The 27,815-nt window shown below is 29.2% G+C and overlaps 11 protein-coding genes across 11 annotated transcripts; 7 read left to right on the top strand and 4 right to left on the bottom strand.

Moving 5' to 3' along the window:
• Window positions 1-203: 203 nt before the first annotated feature.
• PPL_09258 (uncharacterized protein) lies at window positions 204-2,087 on the top strand (the record flags this gene model as incomplete). The annotated part of the gene is made up of 1 exon (XM_020580055.1): window positions 204-2,087. One exon carries the CDS (start codon window positions 204-206, stop codon window positions 2,085-2,087), a length of 1,884 nt encoding a protein of 627 aa, XP_020429888.1.
• Window positions 2,088-2,283: 196 nt separating this feature from the next.
• Window positions 2,284-4,401, top strand: redC (NADPH-dependent diflavin oxidoreductase 1; the record flags this gene model as incomplete). Its single annotated transcript, XM_020580054.1, has 4 exons — window positions 2,284-2,804; window positions 2,889-3,077; window positions 3,165-3,465; window positions 3,547-4,401. The coding sequence occupies 4 exons, from the start codon at window positions 2,284-2,286 to the stop codon at window positions 4,399-4,401; spliced, it is 1,866 nt and encodes a 621-aa protein (XP_020429887.1).
• A 176-nt stretch (window positions 4,402-4,577) lies between these two features.
• On the bottom strand, window positions 4,578-5,864 carry PPL_09256 (uncharacterized protein; the record flags this gene model as incomplete). Its single annotated transcript, XM_020580053.1, has 3 exons — window positions 4,578-4,774; window positions 5,627-5,779; window positions 5,852-5,864. 3 exons carry the CDS (start codon window positions 5,862-5,864, stop codon window positions 4,578-4,580), a joined length of 363 nt encoding a protein of 120 aa, XP_020429886.1.
• Window positions 5,865-6,754: 890 nt separating this feature from the next.
• Window positions 6,755-7,018, top strand: PPL_09255 (uncharacterized protein; the record flags this gene model as incomplete). The annotated part of the gene is made up of 2 exons (XM_020580052.1): window positions 6,755-6,767; window positions 6,828-7,018. 2 exons carry the CDS (start codon window positions 6,755-6,757, stop codon window positions 7,016-7,018), a joined length of 204 nt encoding a protein of 67 aa, XP_020429885.1.
• A 146-nt stretch (window positions 7,019-7,164) lies between these two features.
• Window positions 7,165-8,666, bottom strand: PPL_09254 (hemolysin III family protein; the record flags this gene model as incomplete). The annotated part of the gene is made up of 5 exons (XM_020580051.1): window positions 7,165-7,214; window positions 7,246-7,605; window positions 7,698-7,967; window positions 8,058-8,276; window positions 8,357-8,666. The coding sequence occupies 5 exons, from the start codon at window positions 8,664-8,666 to the stop codon at window positions 7,165-7,167; spliced, it is 1,209 nt and encodes a 402-aa protein (XP_020429884.1).
• A 1,179-nt stretch (window positions 8,667-9,845) lies between these two features.
• PPL_09253 (uncharacterized protein) lies at window positions 9,846-10,420 on the top strand (the record flags this gene model as incomplete). Its single annotated transcript, XM_020580050.1, has 4 exons — window positions 9,846-9,858; window positions 9,933-10,125; window positions 10,297-10,315; window positions 10,376-10,420. 4 exons carry the CDS (start codon window positions 9,846-9,848, stop codon window positions 10,418-10,420), a joined length of 270 nt encoding a protein of 89 aa, XP_020429883.1.
• Window positions 10,421-10,582: 162 nt separating this feature from the next.
• Window positions 10,583-11,215, top strand: PPL_09252 (uncharacterized protein; the record flags this gene model as incomplete). Its single annotated transcript, XM_020580049.1, has 1 exon — window positions 10,583-11,215. The coding sequence occupies one exon, from the start codon at window positions 10,583-10,585 to the stop codon at window positions 11,213-11,215; it is 633 nt and encodes a 210-aa protein (XP_020429882.1).
• A 7,147-nt stretch (window positions 11,216-18,362) lies between these two features.
• On the top strand, window positions 18,363-20,624 carry gtaG (GATA-type transcription factor; the record flags this gene model as incomplete). Its single annotated transcript, XM_020580048.1, has 2 exons — window positions 18,363-18,523; window positions 18,572-20,624. 2 exons carry the CDS (start codon window positions 18,363-18,365, stop codon window positions 20,622-20,624), a joined length of 2,214 nt encoding a protein of 737 aa, XP_020429881.1.
• A 468-nt stretch (window positions 20,625-21,092) lies between these two features.
• Window positions 21,093-22,103, bottom strand: rsc5 (SEC14 family lipid-binding protein; the record flags this gene model as incomplete). Its single annotated transcript, XM_020580047.1, has 2 exons — window positions 21,093-21,536; window positions 21,606-22,103. The coding sequence occupies 2 exons, from the start codon at window positions 22,101-22,103 to the stop codon at window positions 21,093-21,095; spliced, it is 942 nt and encodes a 313-aa protein (XP_020429880.1).
• Window positions 22,104-23,289: 1,186 nt separating this feature from the next.
• Window positions 23,290-25,175, bottom strand: PPL_09249 (uncharacterized protein; the record flags this gene model as incomplete). The annotated part of the gene is made up of 4 exons (XM_020580046.1): window positions 23,290-23,324; window positions 23,585-23,763; window positions 24,230-24,297; window positions 25,173-25,175. The coding sequence occupies 4 exons, from the start codon at window positions 25,173-25,175 to the stop codon at window positions 23,290-23,292; spliced, it is 285 nt and encodes a 94-aa protein (XP_020429879.1).
• Window positions 25,176-25,447: 272 nt separating this feature from the next.
• On the top strand, window positions 25,448-27,748 carry grlF (class C G-protein coupled receptor; the record flags this gene model as incomplete). Its single annotated transcript, XM_020580045.1, has 2 exons — window positions 25,448-26,446; window positions 26,525-27,748. 2 exons carry the CDS (start codon window positions 25,448-25,450, stop codon window positions 27,746-27,748), a joined length of 2,223 nt encoding a protein of 740 aa, XP_020429878.1.
• Between the last annotated feature and the right edge of the window lie 67 nt (window positions 27,749-27,815).

Below are 27,815 nucleotides of genomic sequence, written 5' to 3'. Positions count from 1 at the left end.
AGAGAGACAATTTTACAATAACACTATTAAATATATAATTTTTATTTGTAACATATGGTTGGTTGGTGATAAATAAATAAATCGATAGATCCCAAATTTTTATTATTTGAACTTGTATTCATCAGTATCACTGCAAATTATTTATTTATTTATAAAATTAATTATTTATAGAAAGTTATTAAATTTTTTTTTAATATTTAAAAATGGTAGATTATACTCCAAAGTGTCCATACCATGACAAGAATATTGTCATGTTTCTGTGCAAAGGGTGTAATACATTGGTCTGTGCTTATTGTGTTCCCAAACACCCTAATTGTACCGATTTTAGTTCCTATTTACATTCAGATTCTGTCTTTGATGAAATCGGTAATATGCGAATGGAATTGGAAAATATTCACAATATCTATCGTAAAAGCTATCGAAAATTGCAACACTTCAACTATTTGGATGGTTCTGTCAGATCATATATAGAGGAGCTTCATAGTTTTCTTCAAACCGAGGAAAGGAAACTCTTAAAACCTATAGAGGTGCAAAGGGAGAAAACGAATATCTTATTGGAAAGTTGTTTAGAGAGAATGAAAATACTACATAAAATAATCTATTTCTCTGAACTTTCAAACAATGGATCAAGCATGACATTTCCAACTTCTTTTCAACCATCATCAAACAATCACCAGTCATTTGGTTCCTACACACCAATCCATGAAAGATCGCTAACTATGTCGGAATCTACGGATATATCCTTTCATAATATGGTTTCTACTTTCGATGACAGTGATAGTGAACTATCAGAATCAGTCTCTACCCCACAAATCGACCCACTACCGAGTCCATTTTACGAACTAGAGAAAAATAGCCATCCAGAAGAAGAGACCAACAGTAATGTCTATTCATTTATTTCCAACAACAGTTCTGGTGTTTTCCGGGATAACGAGAGAGATGACTCGAACGACCCACTACTAGTATTGAGCCTTCTCAAGAAATATAATGACGAATGTCAAAGCAAGTTATTGAGTCCACCATTCTATTTCGACATTTACTTTGTTGAATTGGAGCAATATAAACAGAGTCTGATGGATATGTATGAAATGGTGGAATTGGAGACAACCCAGTATAAATCTGTCATAGCAAACAGATTATTAGTATGTTCCGAAGAGGGAATAGAGTTTTTCGATTTAAATATGCATCAGTGGACTACATACAAGAATGTCGATATTAATTTTGGTTGTGTGGCACCCTCTGTATGTCAGGTGCGCGACGATATCTATATATTCGGTGGAACGATGGATTCCAATACCTACTATAAATTTCATATTCCAACGGAAGAGCTTTTCGACGTTGAGGTTCCCGATCAGGCTATAGGTCTGGGAACAGCAGCCGTCTTTGACAACAATCGTTATATCTATTTGATTGGCGGACAATATCAACGAAAGTACCTCAGACGTATCGACAGAATGGATATTGAAACCGGTGAGTTCGAACATGTAACCGATATGACCGAACATCTTTACAATACAATCTGCTTTATGAACGATGGTTACATTTACATCGGATGTGGCAGAGACACCTCTGGAGGTAGTGCTAAAAATATGTATAGATTCAACATCGAGAGTCGCGTAGTAGAGAAACATCTTTCCAATCTGGATTTCGATGGTGTCGTTATAGCAAATTGTTACGATGGCTATGAAAACCTCTATGTTTTGGATAGACATAGCAATTTCTTCAAGGTGAATATTCACACTTTACACCGAGAAGCTCTAAAATCACCACCTTTTGAAACGCATGCAAATGTCTATCCAATGATCTACATTGTTAACAATAAGCACTTTGAAGAAGAGATAAACAATAATAATAATAACAACGAAAACAACAACAACAACAACAACAACAATAATAATAACAATTATAATGAACAACACGATGCATTTATTCAAATCAATAGACTACACACTAAATCTGCAAAGATCTACTTTTTCGTTGATAAAGTTACTTATTGTTATTTGGTTAATAAGAACAAATGGTATATATTAAATACAATTAAAGAGAGAAAAACTGCTTTTGCTGGTTTGTGTGCGATATTAGAATAACACAATAATAATAATAATTTTATTTAATTTTCAAATTATCGAATAAAAGAATTCATTGTTTGGCAAAAAACGCTATAATTTGTTGGCACATGGAATTCTTTATTCCAAAATGAGATTTTTAATTAACTCATCATATGATGATTATGTATTTTCATATTTATTTTTTTCCTTTGGATAAAGATTAGATAGATAGATAATGACTAATAGTAATAAGTTAAAGATAATCTATGCAACTCAAAGTGGAAGTGCACAAGAGGTAGCAGAGAGATTGTCAAGAGAGATTTACAATCAAATTGGTCTGGCCAACTCGGTTGTTGATATCGAAAATTATGATTTCAAGAGTTTGTTGCCCAATGAGAAATCGGTAGTGTTTGTTGTGTCTACACAGGGTCATGGTGATGTACCTGATACGATGAAGACGTTCTGGAGTTTCTTGTTAATAAGAAGTTTGCCTTCGAACGCACTCGCTGGCTTGAAGTTTGCAGTACTCGGACTTGGTGATTCATCGTACACCACCTTCAATTTCGCATCAAAGAAACTCAACCAAAGACTATTGTCACTGGGTGCACACCAACTTGTTCGCAGAGGTGATGCCGATGACCAACACGATCTCGGTATCGACTACGAAGTCGAAAAATGGACAAAAGAAATCATCGATCAACTAACAACAATCTATCCAATAGATCCATCATTTACACCAATAGATAGATTGAAATTGTAAGAACTATAGTTATCTTTAGGTTAATATCATTTAATAACTAACTACTTAGTGTATTAACATAATTTATTATTATAACTTAGACAACCATCTAAATATATTATTAAATATAATGATGATGGTGGTGATATTACAACAACAAATAACAATCAACAACAACAACAACAACAATATAAATCAACAATATTAATAAAGAATAAAAGAATAACTAATAATGAGTGGACACAAGATGTTAGACATTTAGAAATTGATATACATAATACAGATTTAAAGTAAAGTATCTAAAAACTTATTTATATGTTGATATCAATTAAGTATAATTAATTAATTTATATTAAAATTTGATTATATATATATAGATATAATTCAGGAGATGTTGCTTATATACTACCTAAGAACTCAGCATCACTTGTTGATGAACTTATTAATTATTTAGAATTAGATCAGGATCTGTTGATTTATGATATACAACCAAGAAATAGCGATACAACACAAAAACCTTTGAATATTAGATATCCTGTTAGTGTGCGAGAGTTGTTAACTTGTTATTTCGATATTTCAGGATCACCGAAACGATACTTTTTCGAATTATTACAGTTCTTTGTTACAGAGGAAAGTCACAAGGAGAGATTACAATATTTCTCTTCATCTGAAGGTCAAGTAAGTATTTTAAATACTTGAATACTTTTATAATTGATTATTATTATTGTTAAATATTAATGTCTATTTGTATTTGTTTAGGATGATCTAAGAATATATAATCAAAAAGAATTAAGAAACTATATCGATGTTATTAAGGAGTTCAAGTGTGGAGCGATACCACTCGACTATCTATTTGACTTGATATCACCAATTAAAGCAAGACCTTTTTCAATATCATCATCACCTCTTGTACATCCCAATTGTGTTCATGTTACGGTTGGTCTCGTCAAGTATACCACTCCACTTAGAAAGCTGACGAGAATGGGTTTGTGCTCGCGTTGGTTCCAAACCATGGAGTGTGGTACTGAGATTCTAATGTATATTAAAGCGAGTGGTGCTAAACCGCCAAGTTCTCTTGCCACTCCTCTGATTATGGTTGGTCCAGGTACTGGTTGTGCCATCTTCAGATCATTCATACAGGAGAGAGATTTTAAACTATCACAACTACAAGCAGAGCAACAACAAGCAAAACGACAATCAAAAATTGGTGATTCACTCTTTTATTTTGGCAATAGATATTCAGAGATGGATTATTTGTATCAGGAGGAGTTCGAGCATTACAGAGATGTAGGTCATCTTACAAAGCTGTCAGTTTGCTTCTCACGAGAACAACAAGATAGGAAACACTACGTACAGGATTTGATGAAGTTGGATTCACAATTGATTTGGAGACTACTCGAGGATGGCGCATGCTTTTATATATCGGGTTCGTCTGGTCGAATGCCTAAAGATGTAAGACAACAGTTGCTGACAATCATCAAAGAGGGAATGGTTTCGTCCGGATTCTACACGTCGAATGAGAGTGGCGGCGACACCAAAGACTTGGATCAATTAGCAAACGATTATTTGGTTAAATTAGAAAAAGATAAACGTTATACAACTGAAACATGGTAGTTGAATTCAATTAAATAATATAAAATACAATCAATTATCATTAACATCGCGATTATGATCAAAATTTACAAATTGTACATTTTTATTTACAATAGTTTGTGTTTTTATCTATCTTTGATTGAAATTACAAATCAATAATGAATAAAAGAATTTGATGATTAATACAGCAAATTTGATTACAAGTCAACATTAACATTGGCATAGATATTGATACCAAGGATATTAGCACAGAGGAGAACATGCACGTCAACATCATTTCCAGGATTACAAGCAACACTGTTCAGTGATTGAGTTGAATTGACACCTGAAACACCTCCGATTTGACTCTTGATCATTGAGTTGTTTTGAACTGATCCGAGTTTAGTGATTGATGCTATTTTTAAATAATTAATCAAATTTGTTAGTATTTCAACTTTATATTAAAATCTTTAGGTTTTTAAAACATACAAATTAAAGTCATTTTTGTTTACTTATAAAAATATATTATATTATATTAAACTGTTGTTTTTGTTGTTTGATGATTTATAAATGATTGTTTCATCAACTATTTATAGTTTTAACAAATACAGTCCAGACCAAATGAAATAAATACTCTTTTCATTCGTTAATCGATAAAAATATATTCTGTGAATATAATAAAACTAAATATATCTTTTATCTCTTAATAAAACAACTGAATATTTAAATAGCCATCATAAGATTGAATATCATGTTATTGGACAATAAAAATAAGATAAGTAAGTGAGTTAAGTTGCTTTGATCATTATTTTAATTTAAATAATTTAAAGTTTTACTTTGGATCATATAAAATCACTTTTAAAATTTTATTATATTCCAACATTTTTATAAAAACATCATTAAATTATTTAACCACTCTAATTACAACTTCCTTTTTTGATTGATTTTGACATTATTGATCGTGTTTATGTCAAAAGATTGAAAATTCTTAATAAATAAATCTTATATCAATTATATTTATTCACTATCGGGAAATTAAAACTTTATAATGTTTTTGAAAATAATTTCAACAAAGTAAAGTTAAACTTATATTATTTTAGAGTTTAAAAGATTATTTACTCTAAAATCGTAAAATATTTATTTAATTGTTTATAAATTTGAAAAAATACAAGAATTTATTTTTTTGACCAATTACATTGGTAAGATATTATTTATAGTGGTTTTTTGGTTTACAATACAGAGGCACACACTTTAATTCCCAAAATACCTAGAACATTAGCTAGAATGTTCAAATTGATAAGTGATTCAGTTGAGTTTGAAGTTTGTCCAATTGAACTGTTACCATTGATTCCTGCCATCATCAATTCATTCTTGAAAGATTGATTGGATTGAACGGAAGAACCAAGTTTTGTGATGGAAGCTTTTTAATAATAAAAAGAAAAAAAAGTTATTATATCATTCTGTGGATTTTAAAAAGTTTATTTTTCCTTACAAATTAAAGTCATTTTAGAATTTTGTTTTAGATTTATTAACTAATAAATTATTAATTTTATGCTTATCAAAATAGATAAAAGATGGCTTTTATAGAATTCAGATAACCTAGTATTAAATATTTTTATTAAAATATATTAAGTTAATTTGTAAAATTATTTAAAAGACCAGTACTTTCAAATAATTAATATCTAAGGGTAATATCAGTTGTTTATTTCCTAAAAGAGATTAAGTTTCATGATTCTTGGTCAAAATCTGTTTGAAATGTGCTAGTTAGATTTTATTGGATTTGATATCGGTGAAATGATATGTTAGATATGATCAAAGATATTGATTAGATTTCAATAGACTATGATACGTATAGAATTGTGATTGAATGGGACACTGATACATACACACAGATTTCTCAAAATGATGACACTTTTTTTAAAAAGGAAATTATATAACCCACTCTAAATTGTGTGTTAATACATTTCAATCAAGTGTACATCTATTTACCCTTAATCTATCAGTAATACAACTACTTCAGCTTAGTATCAATGTTGTTAAATATTAAATCAGATTGATAACCAATACTTTAATATTTGAAAAGTAACTTAATTTATGATCATTTAACATCAAAAATTTAATACTAGGGCATTAACTGAAATGATTGGATCAGAGTCATTAGTTAGGTATGGTAATCTATTCATACATGCTATTATAACCAATATCTTGTAACCAAAGGATACTTGTTGATCTAGATTCTAGATTCTACAAGATTTCACCGTTCTTAAGATCATGTTGAATGTAAATTAAAAGAAACTATAAATACTTTACTTTTTTGTCTTCATCAATATCATTAAACAAACAAAATAAAGTAAAATATAAAAATATACAATACTTACAATCAAAACTATCTAAAATGACTTTAATTGGTAAGTAATTCTTATAAAAAAGACAAAATAAATCAATTTATTAACCTTCTAATATCTTAGCTTCCATCACTAAACTCGGATCATCTGCTCAAATCAATCAGACAACATTGAAAAATGAAATAATGCTGAGCAACAGTAACAACACTTTGACTGGTCAATCATCCAACTCAAATCAATCACTTGTTGATTTGAATATACTCGCAACCGTATTAGGTATTTTGGGTATCAAAATTGGTGCCACTGTATTGTAAACTAACGAAAATAGAAACAACATATTCGTAAAGCAACAATTGTTAACCTTTACCATTGAAAAATGGTCAATTAAATAATCTAAATAAATAAATCCTATTTATCATTGTAATTAATTGTTGTTTTTTGTTTTGTTATAGGTCTTTTTTTAATTTTTCAATGTTGCTATTTGAATGAGGTTATAGAGTGCTTTAGCATCTATTACCATAGTTTTTGTATGCGTATATACAGTTGTAGAATTGGACAAGTGCAGCGACGATTGTGAATAGATGCCAGATTGGATGACTGCTCCAACCAGTGTCAAACTTGCCAGGTGCACAACACTCTGGACATCGCGAAGCATAGATTGTAGCACCCATGATATATATTGAGCCCATCACTGCCAATCTCCAGAGTATCGGCCATGCATACGAGAAGCTCTCGAGTACAACAATATGTGGCAATGGGACAACAATAAATAGACCAAAGATAATAAAGAAAACCGCTCTGAATGTTCGGAATCTGTATGACTGGAAAAATGGTGCCATACTTACGGCAATGCCAACTACACCCAAGAATGTAATACCTGAAATATATACAATTGCAAATGCTATATTAAAAAATATTTTGTTAAATTAATACATGTATTCAACTACAAATTACAAACTTAATTTGTCAAAAGTATTGTTTTTAAATACATACGTTGATGACATTTTAATAAATAATAAAGTGGTGGATAGTGAGATCCTACAATCATTAAACTGATACCACAATAATCTAATCTGGCAAACCAGGTATACGATTTACTTGATACACTACAGAATGTATGGAAAATCGTAGAGAATGCCATCTGTGCTTGTGCACATATAAAGAACACTGTGAAAATGAATTTATCGATTGGTTGAGGATTCTCCAGAATACTAGTACTGGTTACTATCATCAAAATAAAGAATAATATAGTTGCAAGTAAATCTATAAAAAAGAGAATAAATAAATAAATAAAAAATATTAATATATTTATATACTTTTAGTTATATAATAAAAGTATTAAAGATAATATACGTGTCCAAATATTTAAAGTTTCATTATGTAATCTAAAAATACTTAGAAAACATAGTCTATATGAAAAATTAACTCTGTAACCGGTTTGAATGAATTCATTGCCTTGAAGATAGGGTGGAATCTCTTCGTAATTCGATAATTTATATTGTTCATCGTGTTTATCATCACATTGTTCATCATGTGATTGATTCTGTAGTTTTTGTATAATTCTTTGTTTAACTATTGTTTTTCGATATTAAATAGTTATGAATTAGTAAATAACGCAACAACAATATTATATTTTTTATTTAGATTTTTACCATTATCATCACTAACATCTAATTTATCTTTTGTTAATAGTATACTATCTGGTAATACCTCTGATATTGTCTTTAACTTTAGACTGTTGTTACTTGTGCTCTTACTATGACGAATACTATTACTATGTATCGTTGAATGGTCTTCGTCGGTGTCGTCTTCATCTTCGTTCTCGGTATCTGTGTTATTATTCGTACTGTGGTCATTCTCTTGATTGAGAATGAGCATCTCCTTTTCCTCTATTTCATCATCGTCCGCAGCACCACCACTAACAAACGATGTTGCTTCGCTTATTATTGTTTTAGCAATCATCGGTTTACTGTTTTTTTTTATTTATTTTTATTTTAAATAAATAATTATTAAATAAATAATAAAAAAACAAAAGATATATATTGATTATAGTAGTGAAGATTAAGAGTAGTTTATTTTTATGCTTATATTGAAGTGCGTGTTCTATATTCTTCGGCTTTTACAGCAAAGAAAATATAAAAAAATAAAAAATTTTATTATTGCCAAATGAAAAACCAAAAAAGGAAAAAATATGTAAATATCTAATTTTCCAAAAAATTTTAGGGGTTCTATCATATGATATCTTTTTTTTTTTTCTAATGAACTTTACAACTATGATTTTATTTAATTTATTTATATTCGACTACGACTTTAGTTCATTAAATTAAAAGATATTTTAGAATAGACAATCAAAGATTATAAAAAAAATAATTATTTTTACTCAAATTACAGCCTAAGATAATTTCTAATTTTTGCGTATAGTCTTTTTACTCAAATTACAGCTTAAAAAGTATACTTTTTCATTTGTTAAATTACTTGTTGATCTATCTGGTGTTTTTGCACATTGAATGAAATTGACCAAATTTTATTCATTTTCCAGTAATTGTTGTTAAAGTCAACCAAAAAAAGTATTAAAATTGATGTTTATAAAACCTTTAATCAATAAATATCTAATTTAAAGACAAAAATAAGATTTATTTATATTTTTTATCAATCTTTTGACATAAACACGATCAATAATATCAAAATCAATCAAAAAAGGAAGTTGTAATTGGAGTGGTTAAACAATTTAATGATGTTTTTATAAAAATGTTGGAATATAATAAAATTTTAAAAGTGATTCTATATGATCCAAAGTAAAACTTTAAATTATTTAAAATAAAATAATGATCAAAGCAACTTAACTCACTTACTTATCTTATTTTTATTGTCCAATAACATGATATTCAATCTTATGATGGCTATTTAAATATTCAGTTGTTTTATTAAGAGATAAAAGATATATTTAGTTTTATTATATTCACAGAATATATTTTTATCGATTAACGAATGAAAAGAGTATTTATTTCATTTGGTCTTGACTGTATTTGTTAAAACTATAAATAGTTGATGAAACAATCATTTATAAATCATCAAACAACAAAAACAACAACAACAATATAATATAATATAATATATATATATTTTTAAAAGAAAACAAAAATGACTTTAATTTGTATGTTTTAAAAACCCAAAGATTTTAATATAAAGTTGAAACACTAACAAATTTGATTAATTATTTAAAAATAGCATCAATCACTAAACTCGGATCAGTTCAAAACAACTCAATGATCAAGAGTCAAATCGGAGGTGTTTCAGGTGTCAATTCAACTCAATCACTGAACAGTGTTGCTTGTAATCCTGGAAATGATGTTGATGTGCATGTTCTCCTCTGTGCTAATATCCTTGGTATCAATATCTATGCCAATGTTAATGTTGACTTGTAATCAAATTTGCTGTATTAATCATCAAATTCTATATTTACATTGATTTTTAATTTAATCTTTGTAAATCAAAACATCTATTGTAAATAAAATGTACTTTTGAAATTTGTTTGAAAATATGATATTATTTATTCTATAATTGTTTATGAGTTTAATATTTTCTTTTGAAGATTCTTTAGGTATTGTTCTGTAATTCTATTAATAAAGTAGAATGTCAAAAAATAAAATAAAATAATATTTAAAATGAAGAATGCCTCTGAGTTCTTTTGGAATCATTCAAAAGTATTCCGTTAGAAAAAAAACTGAAAAAAATCCAAGAAAAATAAAATTAATAATGCGAACGTTTTTTGATTGATGGATGGTCCTTGCGACTTTAATTAATTCAAAGATTAACTTTTTATTTTTATTTTATATATAATTATTATATCTTGTAATATTAAAATATAACGATTTAATATGAATCTATTAGATACTATTGTTGAAACCAAGAAAGGTGTTAAACTCTATGCCAGACGTGCAGAATCTAAAGATATCGATGATCTAACTCGTATTATCAATTGGGCATACCGTGGTAAAGAAGGTGCCAATCCATGGACAACAGAGAAACACTTGGTCAAAGGACAACGTATCAATGAAGCTGCCCTCACCAAAGAGTTGCTTACAGATCCACTTTTAAAGACAATAGTCTTGGTTGAGTTGGTCGAAGAAGAGAACGGCGCCGAGCCAGTCGATCAGAATCAAGGTGAACAACAACAACAGAGAAGAATCGTTGGTACCATTAAAATCGAGAGAGATACTCTAGAGGATACCAGTGGAATGATTGGAATGTTTGGTGTAGATCCATCGCTACAGAGCAGCGGAATCGGTGGTGTCTTGTTCAAGATTGCAGAGAACTACATCAAGAATACATGGGGTCTAAACAGTGCAGTAATGCACGTCATCTCCATTCGTGACGAACTGCTCAACTGGTATATATCTATGGGTTACTCTAAAACAGGTAAAGTCATTCCTTTCCATAATAAAGACGACAAACTGGATAGAGCACTTGTCGAAAATTTGGAATTCAACGAACTTGCAAAACCATTATAAAAAAATAATATATATTAATAAGAAAAAAATAAAAATAAAATACAATTATTAATTATTATGTAATAATACCACACACATTCACTCTCTATCTATTAACATTTACATTATTATAAAATATGAAAATGTATGATCAAAAAATAAAAAAATAAAAAATAAAAAATTTGATTGATCATTCAAAAATAAATTTGATCATTCCTTCATACATATATTAATAATAATTTATCAAATTAAATGATTAGTAATAATAATGTTAGGATTCATCATTCCATTTGAATCATATAATAGATATAATAATAATACTATTTAGTGGTTAATGATAACTTAAGAACTACTTATTTTTAAAAATCCAAATTGAAGATAGGATGGAGGCTTGTCTATGCTTTATTGGGTTACCAGTATCTTAAATAAATTGCAACATAATGTCGCTGTTTTGAAAGGAGACAATGGCGTAGAACTAAAGTATACTCATGGACCCACACCCATATTAAGTGTAAGTGTAACTTTTCATTTGTTTGTCTATTACTATAAATGTACCTTACAGCAAAAAACACCTATAAGCAGCGTTAGTTAAAACTTTAAATATATTAAATAGAGCAATTCATATGACAATCTATAGATAAAAAACATCATTTATAACAACATATTAAAAAACATCATCATTTAAATTTAAGTAGTGAATTGGATTGTCTGTCGTTTCAATTATTTTAATAGTACATCTTTAAAAACAAACTGTGTTGTTGTGGTATGTGGGTAACACTCAATGTTGGTAACAAATACTTACAATGATGAATTTTTACTCAATGAAATCGGAAGACGATCTCACACATACACACACCACACACTTGAAATAATAAAACAACATATAATAAAAAATAAATATTTGTTTATTTGCATGTTATTTGCAACAAAAAATTAACTTAAATATAATACCTATCCTCATTTGGTATATTATTTGGTCTCAAAAAGTTAAAATTTAAAAAATTAGTGGATAAAAGAAATAATTAAACAGTGTGTTATTGAATTAGTTGTGGTTGTGTAAATTATATTATATATATTAATATATGTATGTGTTTTTTTTTTCTAACTTTACCTGTTCATTCATGGATGGTCACATGTGGATTCATTTTAATTAATTTAATAGTTTGGTTCGGGATCTAGCTCTGATAAATGGGCAATATGATGTTTGAATTATTTGGGGTGGCGGCAATGTTTTTTTGCCGTCTGTGCCTTGTTGTTGTTTTACTACTAGTTTCATTTTAGTGATGTTTATTTTTCATTTATTTTCCCACTTACTATAACTATGGTTTATTTTAATTAATTAAAGTCATTGTCGATGATTGGAATGAAATGGAATCTAACCACAAATAAATCTTTACGCTAACAACCATGTTTGTCATTGAGAGGTAATAATTACCACTACTGTCACCACACCTACCTAACCATTGCCCACCATTTTATTATTCAATTTGTTACAATATATAAATTTCACGACTCACCACCGGAAAATACTATTGTCCTGTTTTCCAGATAAACACACACAACAGCAAGTCTATCTTTCCATTGTCACCAAAGACATCTATAAATACTTGTTGGTTTTCTTAAGTTTATTATCTCTAGAAATCTCTATGTTTTTTTTTAATTATATATTATCCTATAAATAATTGAAGTAGCAAAATATAGCTATCACAAAAATCAACCGTCTCCACTACACTTTTTTTTTGTATTTTTAACATCACTCTGAACCCTCCACTTCAACATTACTATCCCAGTAATTTTAATTTGTAGTAGACCACTCCCCCTTTCCTTTCCTCCATCTTCAACTTTATCTTTTCTCAACATTAATGAAAAAATAAATATCGACAGTATCTAACTCTAACTTGTTCACTTTTTACTTTTTTGTAATTTATTTTGTACATTTGATAAATATTTTTTTATATTTTTTTAGATACTGGATACAAATTGTACTACTACAATCCAGTTGTTAATAATATTTTAAATTAATCACAATAATATTTTGGCTACTATAATTATTTTAGATAGCAATTATTTTAATCCATTAGTCTCCAAAGACTATCTATCTGTTATTAATAGTTAGTAGTTTGGAACAATAGGCTTTAAGTAACTTAAAAAAAAATAATATCACATTAATAGGAGTTATAAAGTAAGATAAATGATTTCACATAACATTTCAAATATTCAAAGATACTCCTCCTCCAACCTTTATAATAATAAATATGTATTAAATTAAATATTTAAATATCTATCTAATTTATTATATCATTTATTTAATTTTTTCAATTGATTCTCTTCTGGACTATTTGATTAAATCTTGGATTCACAATACTGACATATCTCTTAATTATTATTTCAAGTTTTAACATATCAAATAAGTAAAATCTATACTTAAAAAGCAAATTGTAGTTCATTTTTACAATTTTAGTAGCTGTGGATAGATCTGCCTGTTTTGCTTTAACAATTCAGATTTTGTAAGTATAAATCTTTAGTGATTTTATTACAACTACTTTTTTGTATATTGTGTTTTTTCATTCCTTTGGAATTATATTGGTGTTGTTGATTTCAAATTTAAATGATTGTATTTCAACATTTAAATTTCTTCCACATTCTATCTCTAACGAATTCAAAAACACCAGCCATAAACTACAGCAACTGAAAAAATAACAATTTGATAATCTATTCCTCTAAATGTCTTTTCAAAAACTGTGCTCACATTAATCACCACCCACGACACGACATACCTCAGTATTAACTGATCATCCTCCCATCCATATATAGTTGTTTAATTAATTATTTGATTCTACTTTTTTACTAATTATATATATGTGTTTGTTGATCTTATTACCTTTTAAAATTGTATGGTTGTTGTTCCATTTAAAATTAATTTTATGAGTATTTGGTTGTGAATCGAAAGTACACTCATTCACTAATTCGATAAACAACTCATCAGTTCACTCAGTTTAACATTTACATCACTCTTTTTGTCATAACTATTTATTTTTAAAATATCCAATCATATATGATAAACACTAATGACTGATGAATTGGAATTATTTTAAAACAAAAAAATCATAAACATATTGACCAGTATTATAGTGTAGTTAATTTACCACATTTGCATTCAACACTATTTGATTTCAAATTTGATACATTATCCCTTATACTACTACGTTCTGATATCATTCACCATTAAACCCACTTTTCTCAAACACAATAGTTATTATTAATATATCTCATTTCACAATATATGATATGGAAATTGTGTTGTACAATTCAAAACAATAAATGATTGATTATTTTAAATAATATTCTCATTACCACTTCAATTCACTCTTAATCTCACTCATTCACACTTAACGATCATATCCAAATTCAGTACCTGACCGTTAAGTCATCAAGTCTCAATAACCAAATAAGGTTAGTTTATGTTCCATCAAAGTTGTTGTTGATATTGTGTGTTTGGACAGGTGATTGTTTGTCGCTTGAGTGAAGTATCAAGAATCAAAACAATTATTTTTTTGTTTTATTGAAAAAAATCAATTCAAGGAGGTACGAACTGAGAGAGTGTAATCTACAATTTCATAAAATTGACATTGTTAACAATATTTAACACCAGTGTGCTGATCAGCAATACCAACACATCATAGATATTAAATTAAACCCTCACACGCTAAACTAAGCTAAACAAACTTTCACACTTGGTTGTGATTCACACATCATTCTACACACACTGAATCAGAAGAGTCATTTTAAAATATCATATTATCATTTTATTTATAAATATATTCAAACTAAATTTGATTTAACACTCTCTCAATCAACCCCATACCACAAAAAGCATATAAACACTTTATTTGTTAAACACTCTGTCGATCAGAAACAAATGTGTGTGTTCTTGCAATAAAATAGAAAAAAAAGATGTAAAAATCAAGTTATATTAAAATGAAACCACCCAACGGTTTGGTTTTATTGTTATTGCTGTTGATTGTTTCTAATGATCAACCAAAACCAAATCACACACTCTTTTTTTTTTCTTCAATTTATATCATTTCTATCCGATGATGTTATTATTGTTTGAGATTCTTTTAATAACCATAAATGGGTCATCGCTGTCGACAAACAAATAAACATAAAATCAAAAAAATCATTAAAATAAGGGATGGAAGCTGGAAAAAAAAAAGTTAACAAAACAAAATGAAAAACGAATGTCTATTTTAAAAGAGATACAGTAGTTGCAGTAGTAAATCATATATAACTATTTAAAAGACAGGAAATTTAATATTTTTTTTTTCTGCTTGCTTGTTTTAAAAATTATAATATTTAAATTAAATAATTGGTTTTTTTAAAATTATTCTCTTATTCAACTGTTAATATTGTGTTACTGTTGATGTTGTAAGATAGTGTGAGTTTCCACTCTCAAACAGCAGTGTTTTCTAAATTTAGTGTTTTTAATATTTTGTTGGTCAAACAACTGGAAAATTTCCATACAACTCCTATCGATCTCCCTAATACACTACCTTATCAATCACATCTTTAAAACAACATTCTTTCCTGTTGTTGTTGTTGTTGATTTAAATCCTTTATCTATCACTCATCCTTATTTTTAATTAGTTTATAAATAAATTCTTTAAAGATTAATCTATTTCGTCTTCTCTCTACATTTGACATTTAAATACCAACTATTTTTATCAAGCCAATTCCAAAATACTATTATACTATTTATATAATTTAAACTATACAAATATCTATTCCAACCAACTACACTTTTTTCAAATCATTACATCATCTTATCCTCAAATCATTTTAATTAAACTAAAAATTCTGACTTTAATCTAATCTCAATTTCTTTTTTTCTTTTACTACTCCCTATTTACTTAAACTGTATTACCTATAAAAATAAATAATATTTATAAATAACTATAACTATTATATGTACTATAAATATATTTTGGCCAATCAACTAAATCTTTAAACATGCACCTTCAAGTATATAACAGGTAAATATCTAAAAAAAAAAGAATAATCCAATCAAGTATATTCAATTTCAAAAATTTCCAGTTTTTTTCAAATTCACAATATTTTTTTTTCTCATTAATAATAACAATTATTCATAATATCAATAATAATTAATCCTAATCATAACATACATGATATGTTTGAACACCAAAATAATAATATTATGCATGTCATATTTGTTTCCGCTTTTCATCATTATTTTTTTCTCTATAATATTGACTTCTTTACATCTCAAACAATTTCAAACTTGGTTTTGAAATAAAACCAACTCCTATCAGCACAATAACAACATAGCTCGATTGTATCATGTTTTCAATTCCATCTGTCAACCATGTACAGATTATCTGTTTCATTTGCCACTTATTAAACATCCTGAAATCTATATTTCAAAAAAAAATGAAAAACCTTTGATTTTTCTCCAATCACCTTTTTCTATTGTATCCTCTTGCAGTTGAACGTAGATGCAAGCTGATTAACCACACTATTCATTCTATAATGAGTAACACCAAATATATACTTTAAAGTAAATATCATCAGCAACCACACACCACCTTTATTGAAATTCTTTAAACAAAAACAAAAAAAGCATTTCTACAAACAACAAGTAGTAATACAAGGCATTAATAGAGTACAATGCTTACCAATCTTTATCAGACAACACTATATATATCCAATCCCATTCAATCTTTCTATATTTTTCAAAATACCGTTTACACCTGTTGTCTAATATAATGATATGCTCAATTAATCAGCATATCATCGACAAGTGTGTGTTTGTATGTGTGGTTGAAAATAATTGTTGATGGAATTAATGAATATTCATAATACCATGTTACTGCTTCTTTAATCATATATATAAAAATGGTGCGTTTTTGAAAAATACTTATTGTTACGAGTATTTCTACTTTTAAAACTTTATATTTGTGAAAAAAAAACCACACTTTAATAATCAAAATATGATGTGTGTTTTTAAATTTATTATATGATGACATTTATAATTTTTAAAATTTCACTTTATCTTTGTCAACATATTGATATGTTACATCACCACAATCTAAACCCACTATTTTTACCACACCAAACAAAACAAAACATAGATGTATTATATAGTATTAATTAAAAATGAAACATCACTCACATACCAAGACTATACAATCGATTATAATCAAGACTGTGTGTAGGAATTTTGTTTTAAAAAAAATCTGTTGTCATTAGTATTGACAATTGTTACTACCTAATCATTATTATCCAACCATTATTTTTTTGTCACCCGTCGACTCTTAACCCCACTACCACTACTCTTAAAAAAATAAAGAGTGAGAAAACAATATAAAAGATGTAAGAATAATATACATTTAATTCTGTTGTTGAATATAATATTCTATCTTTTGTTTTCCATGTTTCATCGTTTTTATCTACCACCACAACCTCTGCGACCTACCTTTATATATATGATATTGTCAAAATTGATTGTCATTATACAACCAAACTTTGTTTTTTTTTTTATTAATTATTACTGTCAACATTTATTATTATTTTGATTATAATTGTTTTTAGTTTGTTGTTGTTATTGTTGACTATTGAATTGATTCAAATATTTTTATTTTTGTTTTTGTTGTTGTGGTGGGAAAAAGAAAAACTATATTTGAATCCGTTCATTTTGGAGGAAATCTACACAGATATACTCCACTACCACAAATAAAACACACTAACAACAACACGACTATTATAAATATTATTCTGCAATTATTTAAATATTTAAAAACAAATATACAAGTTGATATCAACTTTTAAAACATTCTATCTTTATTCAAACTATTTAAATATTTAAACTCTCTCTGGTTGTTGCATTTATGTTGTTGTGTAGTTATGTTGGTGTTGTTCTCAAGCTGAGTAGGTGGTAGTTGACATTTAATCTGTCAAAACAACAAACATAATTTTATTATTTTATTTAACTTGGCTTTTCCAACTTACAACTTAAATAGATCCATTTCCATATTTCCACTTTATAATTTTAATATTTCTAATTTTTTAATATTTTTTTTGTTTGATCCAACTACTATATTTTTTATTTATTATTTAAAATAAAATATTTCGTCTGCATTAAATCTCCATAATGAAACCATCTTCCATCGCGATGGTTGACAATCAACAACAACAACACCACCATAACATAAATATCACTAACAACAACAATAATATTAATTTAAACAATAATAATTTAAATCAAAATAATATTATCAATAGTCCCAACACCAATAATATTAATACAAACTGGTTAATACCCAAACAAAATAATTTATTTATTAATAATAATAATATTAGTTCTGAAACAGATTTATATGGAAACTATAAACCAAGTGGAGGCCCCAATAACTATCAATCATCAGCATCCATACAGGATATTCAAGATCAACAACCAAATAATTCAATAATACATAATCTACCAATGTCATATCCATCATTTGATAACAATTCCTCGACAAACAATGTCGATAAAAAATGGAATGAGTCGCTTTCAAGCGCTCCTTCATCCGTATCAAACAGTGCTAGCAACAGCAGTTTAGACTTGTCAAGTCCATCAAACTCTGTTAATAGTCCACCAATCTCCAATCAATCTCTCACCAACACCACTCCTCAAAATGCTTCACCAAGTCAGCAAAAGAAGAGAACTCGTGATGAGGAAACAATGATTGGATTTATGGAAAGTTTTTTGATTCGTAGTAATAACGATGATAATAATAACAACAATAATAATAGTAATATTGATAACCTAAATTCATATAATCAATCATTATACTCTCAGTCAATGGGAACAGTTGGATCTACCGCGTCAAAATCAAATAAAGAATATACCATAAAAATAAAAAAGGATTTACCCATCCAGCCACAACCAAATCAACAGACATCCAAATCTGTTATGCAAACCGGTCAACAGCAACAACAACAACAACAAAAATTACCATCGATCCACCATCTAGAGTTGGATGCAACCGATAAAAACAAATTAGATGATGCTGGCAACAGTATTGTAAATAATAGTAGTGGAATAAATTTAAATAGTAGTGGAGGAGTTGGCGTACAAACAGGCGGACCTGCCAATTCCAACCAACAAAATCAACAAAAGAAAAGAAAATCAAAACCATCAAAATACTCTATCAATGCACTCAACACCAGTACACTTTTGATGGGTCCAAGCTCAAGTGGAGCCACCGGTAGTAGCGGCAATGTCATGTCACCACTTCAATCGTCAACCAATCTCAACAGTGGTGGAAATCAACAATCCTATGGAAATGATTTCCTTCTCAACTACCACTCATCCAACAGCACACCACAATCTTCGTCGTCACCATCACCAGTGATGCCAATGCAATATGGAACCGGCTATCAAACCAATGATCCATCCAGTTTCTTCCAGTCTGTTGGACAATCAAGTGGAACCGTCAGCTATAAATCGTCATCCACCAACTCCACCGGCACCAACCAACATTATGGAAACGAAGTCAATGAATATATGGCACTTTCACCCACTGGTGGATCGGTGACAAGCTCACAATATCTTCAGAGTAGCGGTGTCAACACTCCACAGACAGTGAACCACTCACCACCATACATTGAATACCAACGAAGCAACTCTTTCGACTCGTCCAACGCCAACAACCAAATGCAAAATGAGAAAAATTATTACACTTCGCAAGCATCGATTCCCCAAAAATTGACCAACACTCTTAAATACAGTGACTATGATCAAATGTCATCGAGTGGATCACACCCTTCAATCTACCCCGGTCACTATCCATACTATGAAACATTCACCCATCCACCTGCCAAGAAAACCCATCGTAGACGTCCCGCCAACATTGACAAATCCACACTCTACTGCCACCATTGCAACACTAAAACTACACCAGAGTGGAGAAGAGGTCCGAATGGTCCTGCGACCCTGTGCAATGCATGTGGTCTTGCCTATGCCAAGAAGCAACGTGAAGATGAATCCAATCTCCAAAAACTTTTATTACAACACAGCAACTCCTACAACTATCATCGTAGCAACATTCATGAATCCTATGTAACTCCATCGATGGCATCATCATTGCTACCGCTATACAATACTGCTGCGTCGGTGCCCTATATGACAAGCTCTTCATCATCAACACCCGGACTTTCCAACTCGTATCTGACGTATCAAATGCAATCCAAACCACTTAACTCGTCAGGCGGAATGGCTCCATCGCAACTATTCTTACCATCAGCCAAGCAATCACCAACCTCATCCATTCTACAAGATACCTCAAGAAAATCAAACTCATTTTCACCAAACTCTGCTGTGGGAACATCCTCATCTTCATCCACTGGTTCCAGTTCAATATCAACATAAACAATTGTAAAAAGACAAAAAAAAAATACCAAAGATAAACTCCAAAAATAGATAACCTCAAAATCACAGAACATCATTTCACCCAAGCAATTACGCATCATATAAAGATTATATAATTGCGCCTCATTTCAAAAAAAAGAAAAAACCCAATAAAAAAATTTTAAGTTTTGTAATTATTATTAATTATTTGTAAATAAAATATACAGTTTTTTAATTTTTTTTTTACTAAATATTAATCATTGATTAATAAGCATATTGATTAATTCAAAAATAAAAAGTCAATTATTAAAATGTTATTATTTATTAAGAAAAATTTACAAGGTCGATTGAAACATTTAGTTTTCAAATGTGATGAGAAAATCGTTGAAAAGTATACACTTATTCTTATTGTTGTTTGTAGATATTTTTTTGTTTATTTTTCCTTCTTATTTTTGTGAATTCTTTTTTTTTTTATATTGAAAAATAATTTTATACTGATGTTGTTGATATTGGTGTAGGTTGAATATGATTATTTGAGTTTGATGCTTTAAATTGTTCAAACTCTTTCTCATCGATCTCCTCTTCCTCTGGCTCGATTGCTTCCTCTAGTTGCATTTGTGCAGATAAACTATTTGACGACATACTAACCAAAGGATTATTAAGGAAACTGGCTGGATCACGATTGAAAGTAACTGGATTTTCACCACCAAGATCCATCTCCAACTGATCCGGTGAAATATAATTTGAAAGCTCTGGGAATGTTCTTTTACCGTTGACTTTCTTTGAGTATATGAATTTTACTTTGGATAATGTTACTTCATTCAAAAATGGAGAAATAATTTTCCATGCCACCCAAAACATTGTTGGTGGATCCAAAAACAATGATTGACCCATACGTTCTGGACAATTATCTAACAAATGATGCATTGATTCCTAAAAATTTATCAAAAAATTAATATACATTTTTTTTTGTTTAATTAATTTTTTTTTTTTTTTACTTACCAAATTAGTTTTCATGTCCATACTCTTTCTTGAGAAACCATGATAATCTACAACAAAGCAAAAAGTTTCAATACCTTTGGATTCATTCATTTGTCTGAAACCTTGCTCAAGCCAGTATACAAGATTCTTAAATTTGAGTTCGTGTGGCATTTTCTTGAGGGTGTCATTTCTTGGTCTGGCAATAATAATTGGACGACCTTTGACATCTTTACCGTTGACATAGATGGCACCAGTTTTGGCAATGTCTGTTACCTCTGATAATTTTACATCCTGTGGTCTATATGACTTACGCCAGGCCAGGGTGTTTCTTAACATTTTTTCCGACTTGGAGACTGTGTAGTTACGAGCACGCAAATATCTGAGTATGCACATATCGGTAAGATATGCAACGTCCTCTGGATCTGTAAAATCAGAGAGGTTCTTCTTCATCTCCTTGAAGGCATCTAATTGTTTGGGGGTAAGATTTGCGAATGGGTTGAAAGCTGGTTGTGGTTCCATTTTTAGTGTATTTAGTATCGTTGATATTTTAAAAAGTATATAATTATATATAAGGAAATATTTTAGAGAATTTGATTTGCGTAATCTGTGATGATGTAATTAAGAGATGTAGAAAATGGTTCAATGTTAGTAAACTTGAGCAGAATTTCCTTTTTCTAAAATTATGATAACAACACAATAATATACAAGTTATAATTATTATAAAACTATAGTGTCTTTTGGTTAATTGTTAATTTTGAATTCTAAGGTGGAATAGGTTATTTATTGCAACTGGTGTTGGGTTATAATATTTGTAAAATGAAAATTTAATTAATTTAATTTCAAAAAAATTTGCAAAAATGTTAAAACAAAAAATTGAGTTACAATGATCGTGTTATATGAGTTATATATCGTGATGTAGTGGTTGATTTCGAAGCACCTGATCAACAGAAGAATACATTAAGTTTGCAGTTGACTTTGTTTTTATTATTTTAATTTAAATTATTATTTTTTTTTTTAACATAATATAGTTATTGAAAGTATTTATTATTTAAAAAGTTGGGATTCAAATGCAAGAAAAAAATACAATTTTTTTTTTGTTATTTATTTCAATCTTATAGATAAAAAGAAAATAAAAAAAACAAGAAAGAGTGGTTGGAAATTTACCAAGTAATTTGTAACAATATATATGAGTTGAAGTATATAAATGACTCTTAGTATAATAAATAAATAAATAAATAAATAGTATATTATTATTTGTCTAATTAATATTAATTATTAGATAGAATAAATAATATAAGGTTTGTTTTAATTCTGTAATACAAAAGATTACAACAAATGAGTATTTAATAAATGAGATGAATTGAATCACCAGGTATTATTATTGGGATATAGTTATTGGTCGTTGTTCTTTGCATCACTTTTATTAAGTTGCAAAGCTCAAGAAGGAGAATCAAAGAGTAAACATTAGAATAAAAAATGTGTGTGCGTGGGGGGGTATGATTAATATTTGATGAGAATAAATAGGGTGCGTCAACGTCATATCACCAATCTATCATCATTATTAAAACTCAATGCTACACCCACACCACGAAATAAATTAAATCTATGGTGTTCTTTCCTAAATGGGAATGCAATTTAAAAAATTTGAATTTTTTTAATTTTTTTTAATTTTTTGTTTGAGTAAAAGTGTGGGGTGTATTCGCGATTATGGTGTTCTAGATGTAAAAAGAGCTCCACCTTCTATTTTTTTTTTTTTTTTCATTCCACAAAAAATTAAAAAACATTATAACAATTTATTGACAGACAACAATTAATTATGTTTGTATGAGAAAAGCAAAACAAAAGATAATGATTACATTTGCTAGAGTCTGAAATTACAAATGTTGTTGGTGATGGCATGCGTTATAAGATGTCACTTGATTAGCAAAGATATTTTGGTTGATTGCTTGTCTTTTTGGTTTTTTATTTTTTAAAAATTGAAAAGAAATATGCAAATTTACTATCAGTAAATTTAGCAAAAGCATTTTGTCGTGGTAATGTGAAATTAATTAAACAATAAGCATCAGATGACGATAAAACATTCAATTGCATGTTTAAACAATTTGATCGGTATGGTTTATGATGCCTTAAGTAGTAGAAAAGTTTATAGACTGTTCGAACAACAAAAAAGTAATATCTACTTTTTAAAAAAAAAAAAAAAGCTAACAAAGATATAAAACTATTGAATGAATGCTATGTATGTTTGTATTTAAAGAAAAATTGAAATGGAATATGAAAACAAAACAAATCTAGTTACTATATTTACCAATTTATTTTTTTATTTTGTAAAGTACACTTGTTGATTGTTATTTTTAACTAAATATTTGATTATTTGGAAAACTAAATGATATATAACTACTAATATCTGTGAAATGAATAATTATTGATTTGAATTTTGAGATGATTCAGTTTAATTTAACTATATAGATTACTTTTTTTAAGAAAAAATAAATAAAAATAGAATAAATTAATTAATTTTTTTAATTTGTAATTTGTTTCTAAAGTATAATCATTAACTATATATATAAGAAGTAAGTCAAAAAATTTTTTTAATAAAATATTTAAAAAGTTAAAAGTTGTTTCTAAAGAAGTTATTTGCGACAAACAATTCGAAAATAGGAATTACCTTTAGAATCATTGAACAAATGGTGTTTTGACCTAAGGAACAGAAAACCTGATGTATATTAAAATTTAATTTTTTTTAATTTTCATTTTAAGGCCTCCCCATGGACCTTATCTGATTACAATTTTTGTCTTCAGTTATCCACTGTAACAAAATATTCAAAAAACAACAAAACTTCCTAAATTGGAAAAAATCTGGTAAAAATTTTGGAACCAAAAGAAATATAATTTAAATTTTAAAATTCATTCCACATATGAATCTTAATGTAGTTGATTTTAGTGAGACTTTCGAGGTTTAAAGATTATGTTGATATCGATATTAACTATTTACCTAAATAGTGAAATATTTTTGAAAATATAATTATAAAGAAATATTTATGAAGTTCAAAATTAAAAGTTTAAATACACACAACAAAAAAATAAATGAAAAAATGGCTTGTCAACAAAAGTTTTTATCTCTTGAATTAATTAAAGACTGCTGGTTTTTTTTATATCAATCTAAAAAGAGTGTGTTTAATATTGAACTTGACACACACACACACACACACCCACACTCACTTACAAACAAATTAGATTGTCGCACCACTTAATTAAATAAATTTATTTGTTTATTTCATTGTAGGGTTAGAATATGAAACACGTGTCTCTCTTTTTAAAAAGAGAGTTAAATTAATTCTCTTAACAATGTTGTATAAACATAAACGAAACGCTATCAGATACAATATTTAACAAAATAGATATTTATATGTATAAAAATAGATAGTTTACTTTATATCTATTAAACTAGTTAGAAAGTTATTATTATTATTTGAGTTTTTTTTTTTTTTGTTTTGCTGTTCAATAATAGATAAAGAGTTGGATTGAAGTATTTATTATTAGATAGAATCAAGAGAATAAAGAATAGATAAATTTTTTATTTTTTCATACCATATTATTTAAAAGTTATTTTATTTTAGTAGATAATATGATACATTTTAGAATAAGTTCAAAACAATTACATTACAATACATATTTAAAAGAATCAATAGAATAGTAGATATAAAATTAAATTTAATTAGTAAGGAAAAAAAAACAAGAAAGAAGTAAATAAAGTAAGTGGTTTATAAACCACTTCTTTAGTTCTTTTTGGTAGTCTAGTTGATTAGGATATATTATTTGTGTTTATATATTAATATATAAACAATACAATCAATTTCAAGTCAATGAAGCTATGTAAAAGATCTATTTGTAGTCTTATCTTTATTGATGTCTTGCCTGTACTATTGTTATTACTATTGTTGCTCTCACATGTCGCTCATTGTCAAGTGGTGACGCTTGGCGAAGGTTCATCGGAGGAAGTAATAATCGGTTTCTCCAATGCTTCAATGTCTTTAGATTCCCGAAATAGTACAGTGGCGGTGCTGCTGAGCGGCAATGTCAACGATCTCGGTTTCAACTACCAGATCAATGCAGGACGTCTAAGGACAGAGATGATACTGAATCTCACTACCAGTCTCTTCCAGAACGTAGATACACCGGCCAAGACAACGCAGATCATCGAATATCTGGTGACCAGAGGATTCAATCTGATCATCTCAACCTCGCTGACCCAAGGTGACTCTGCATTCAATGCTTCGCTTATCTACCCCGATGTCTTCTTTGTGACGCGAGGCAGTGGAAACTCCACCCGACCAAATGTTGCACGTATAACCTACGATGTAACCTCTGCCGACTATATGTCTGGCTACTTTGCTGGCACGGTTACCAAGACGAATCGCGTGGGTATCGTCACTCCGGGAGCTGCTCTAAACTCTTTGCACCAGGCTAATTCGTTCGCGGTTGGAGCGTACTGTGCTGCCAAAGTACTGGGTAAGAACATCACGGTGTACTCGGTGGAGACTGGTTCCTATTTGAATCCCGATGTTGCAACCATTGCAGCTTGGAACCTTCTGGCGGTGGGAGCCGACGTACTCTCACAGATTCAGGACGACATGACGGTGTCTACCATCTCCATGAACCAAGGTAACCTGGGAATCGGTACCAATGGATTTCCACAACGTAGAGTATTTGGTGCGACCGTCGGAACTAGTTATATCATTGATTGGTCGATATTCTTTACCGATGCAATCGTTAGATTGGATACCAATAATTGGACTGTTGGCTGGAGTTACAACGGTGGATTTGATAACCGTGTATTACATCTCGATGTATTTAGTCGTTTAGTAAGTTATTAACATTTCTTTTTTTTTTTTTTCAATTTGAAATAAATTGTATATTACCTAACCAATATTTTCTTTTAGGTTCCTCGATCTGCAGTTCAAATGGTTCAAGCGGAGGAATTAAAATTCAAAACAAACACAACTTATAGACCACAAAACTGTTTTGCGCCTGCTTGTGATACTATTTTCAAAGGAAATTGTACCGATGGGTGTATCTCCAACAGACAATGGATTAATATAAATAAGTTGCTGCCTTCGATTGTTGATTTGGGAACTGCTTTTGTACCACTAACAGAGGTAAAGATAGCAAGTGGTGTTCAATTGGTATTCACTGCACTGGGTGTCGGATTTGCCATCGCCTGTGGAGTGCTGATCATTGCCGTTATTGTTTTAAGAAATGAAAGACCGATTCGATCTGCAAGTCCATTGTTTTGTGTAATTATATTGGTTGGAGGTATCTTGGTGTTTGTTGGTTGTGTTATTTGGGTGTCTTATCCCACGACGATCGTTTGTCATCTACGGTACTGGATTCCGAGCATTGGTTACGGTCTAATCGTTGGAAATCTAGTGGTAAAGAACTTCCGTATCTATATCCTGTTCAAAGCAATGAAGAATCCTCGTATCACCAACCTAAAACTACTTCCCTTCTCCATCGGTATCACATCTGTTCATGTTCTGTTGCTTATTATTTGGTCGACCGTTGGCAATACCAAATCAATCATGGATACGAACGACGACAACATTGGTAAATACGAGTTTGTTAGAAAGTGTCATCTTACTACTGCCGGTGATATCATTTTCTATGCGATCCTTGTTATACACGGTCTGATTCTGTTGGTCGGTTGTTTTGTATCGTTTCAAATCAGAGCGGTCGACATTGAAGAGTTTAATGAATCAAAGTCGATCGCTGCATTCTTGTACGCAGTGATGTTTGCCCTATTCATTATCATACCACTGTTTGTATCTAGTACAAGTACATTCAACCATATCATTATTCTATGCGTAGCTTTCCTCTTTACAGCCGGGTCTGGTCTGGCGATCATATTCATTCCTAAATTCCTGATGATAAAGCGACTCCACAAAGACACTAAGCTCGGAATCATCAGACGAGACAACATTTCCAACTTTGACTCGACAGAGTCATCTTCGTCAATCAACAGAGACATCTTCTCATCATCGACATCATCAATCAACAGAGACATCTTCTCATCATCATCATCATCAGGTTCTGATCCATTCAAATCAGATCCCGATTTCATGCATCTTCCCCCATCAACAACAAACACGACAACTCCAAATGTATAAATTATATAAACAAAAAATAAAAAAATTAATAAAATTTTTTTATTTGTACGACACGATCACCACAAAT

The sequence above is a fragment of the Heterostelium album genome, assembly GCF_000004825.1.
Source record: "Heterostelium album PN500 unplaced genomic scaffold PPL_scaffold9, whole genome shotgun sequence".
NCBI classification, from domain to species: Eukaryota; Evosea; class Eumycetozoa; order Acytosteliales; family Acytosteliaceae; genus Heterostelium; species Heterostelium album.
Note: the sequence above shows the minus strand (reverse complement) of the source record. Positions and strands in the feature narration are given on the sequence as shown.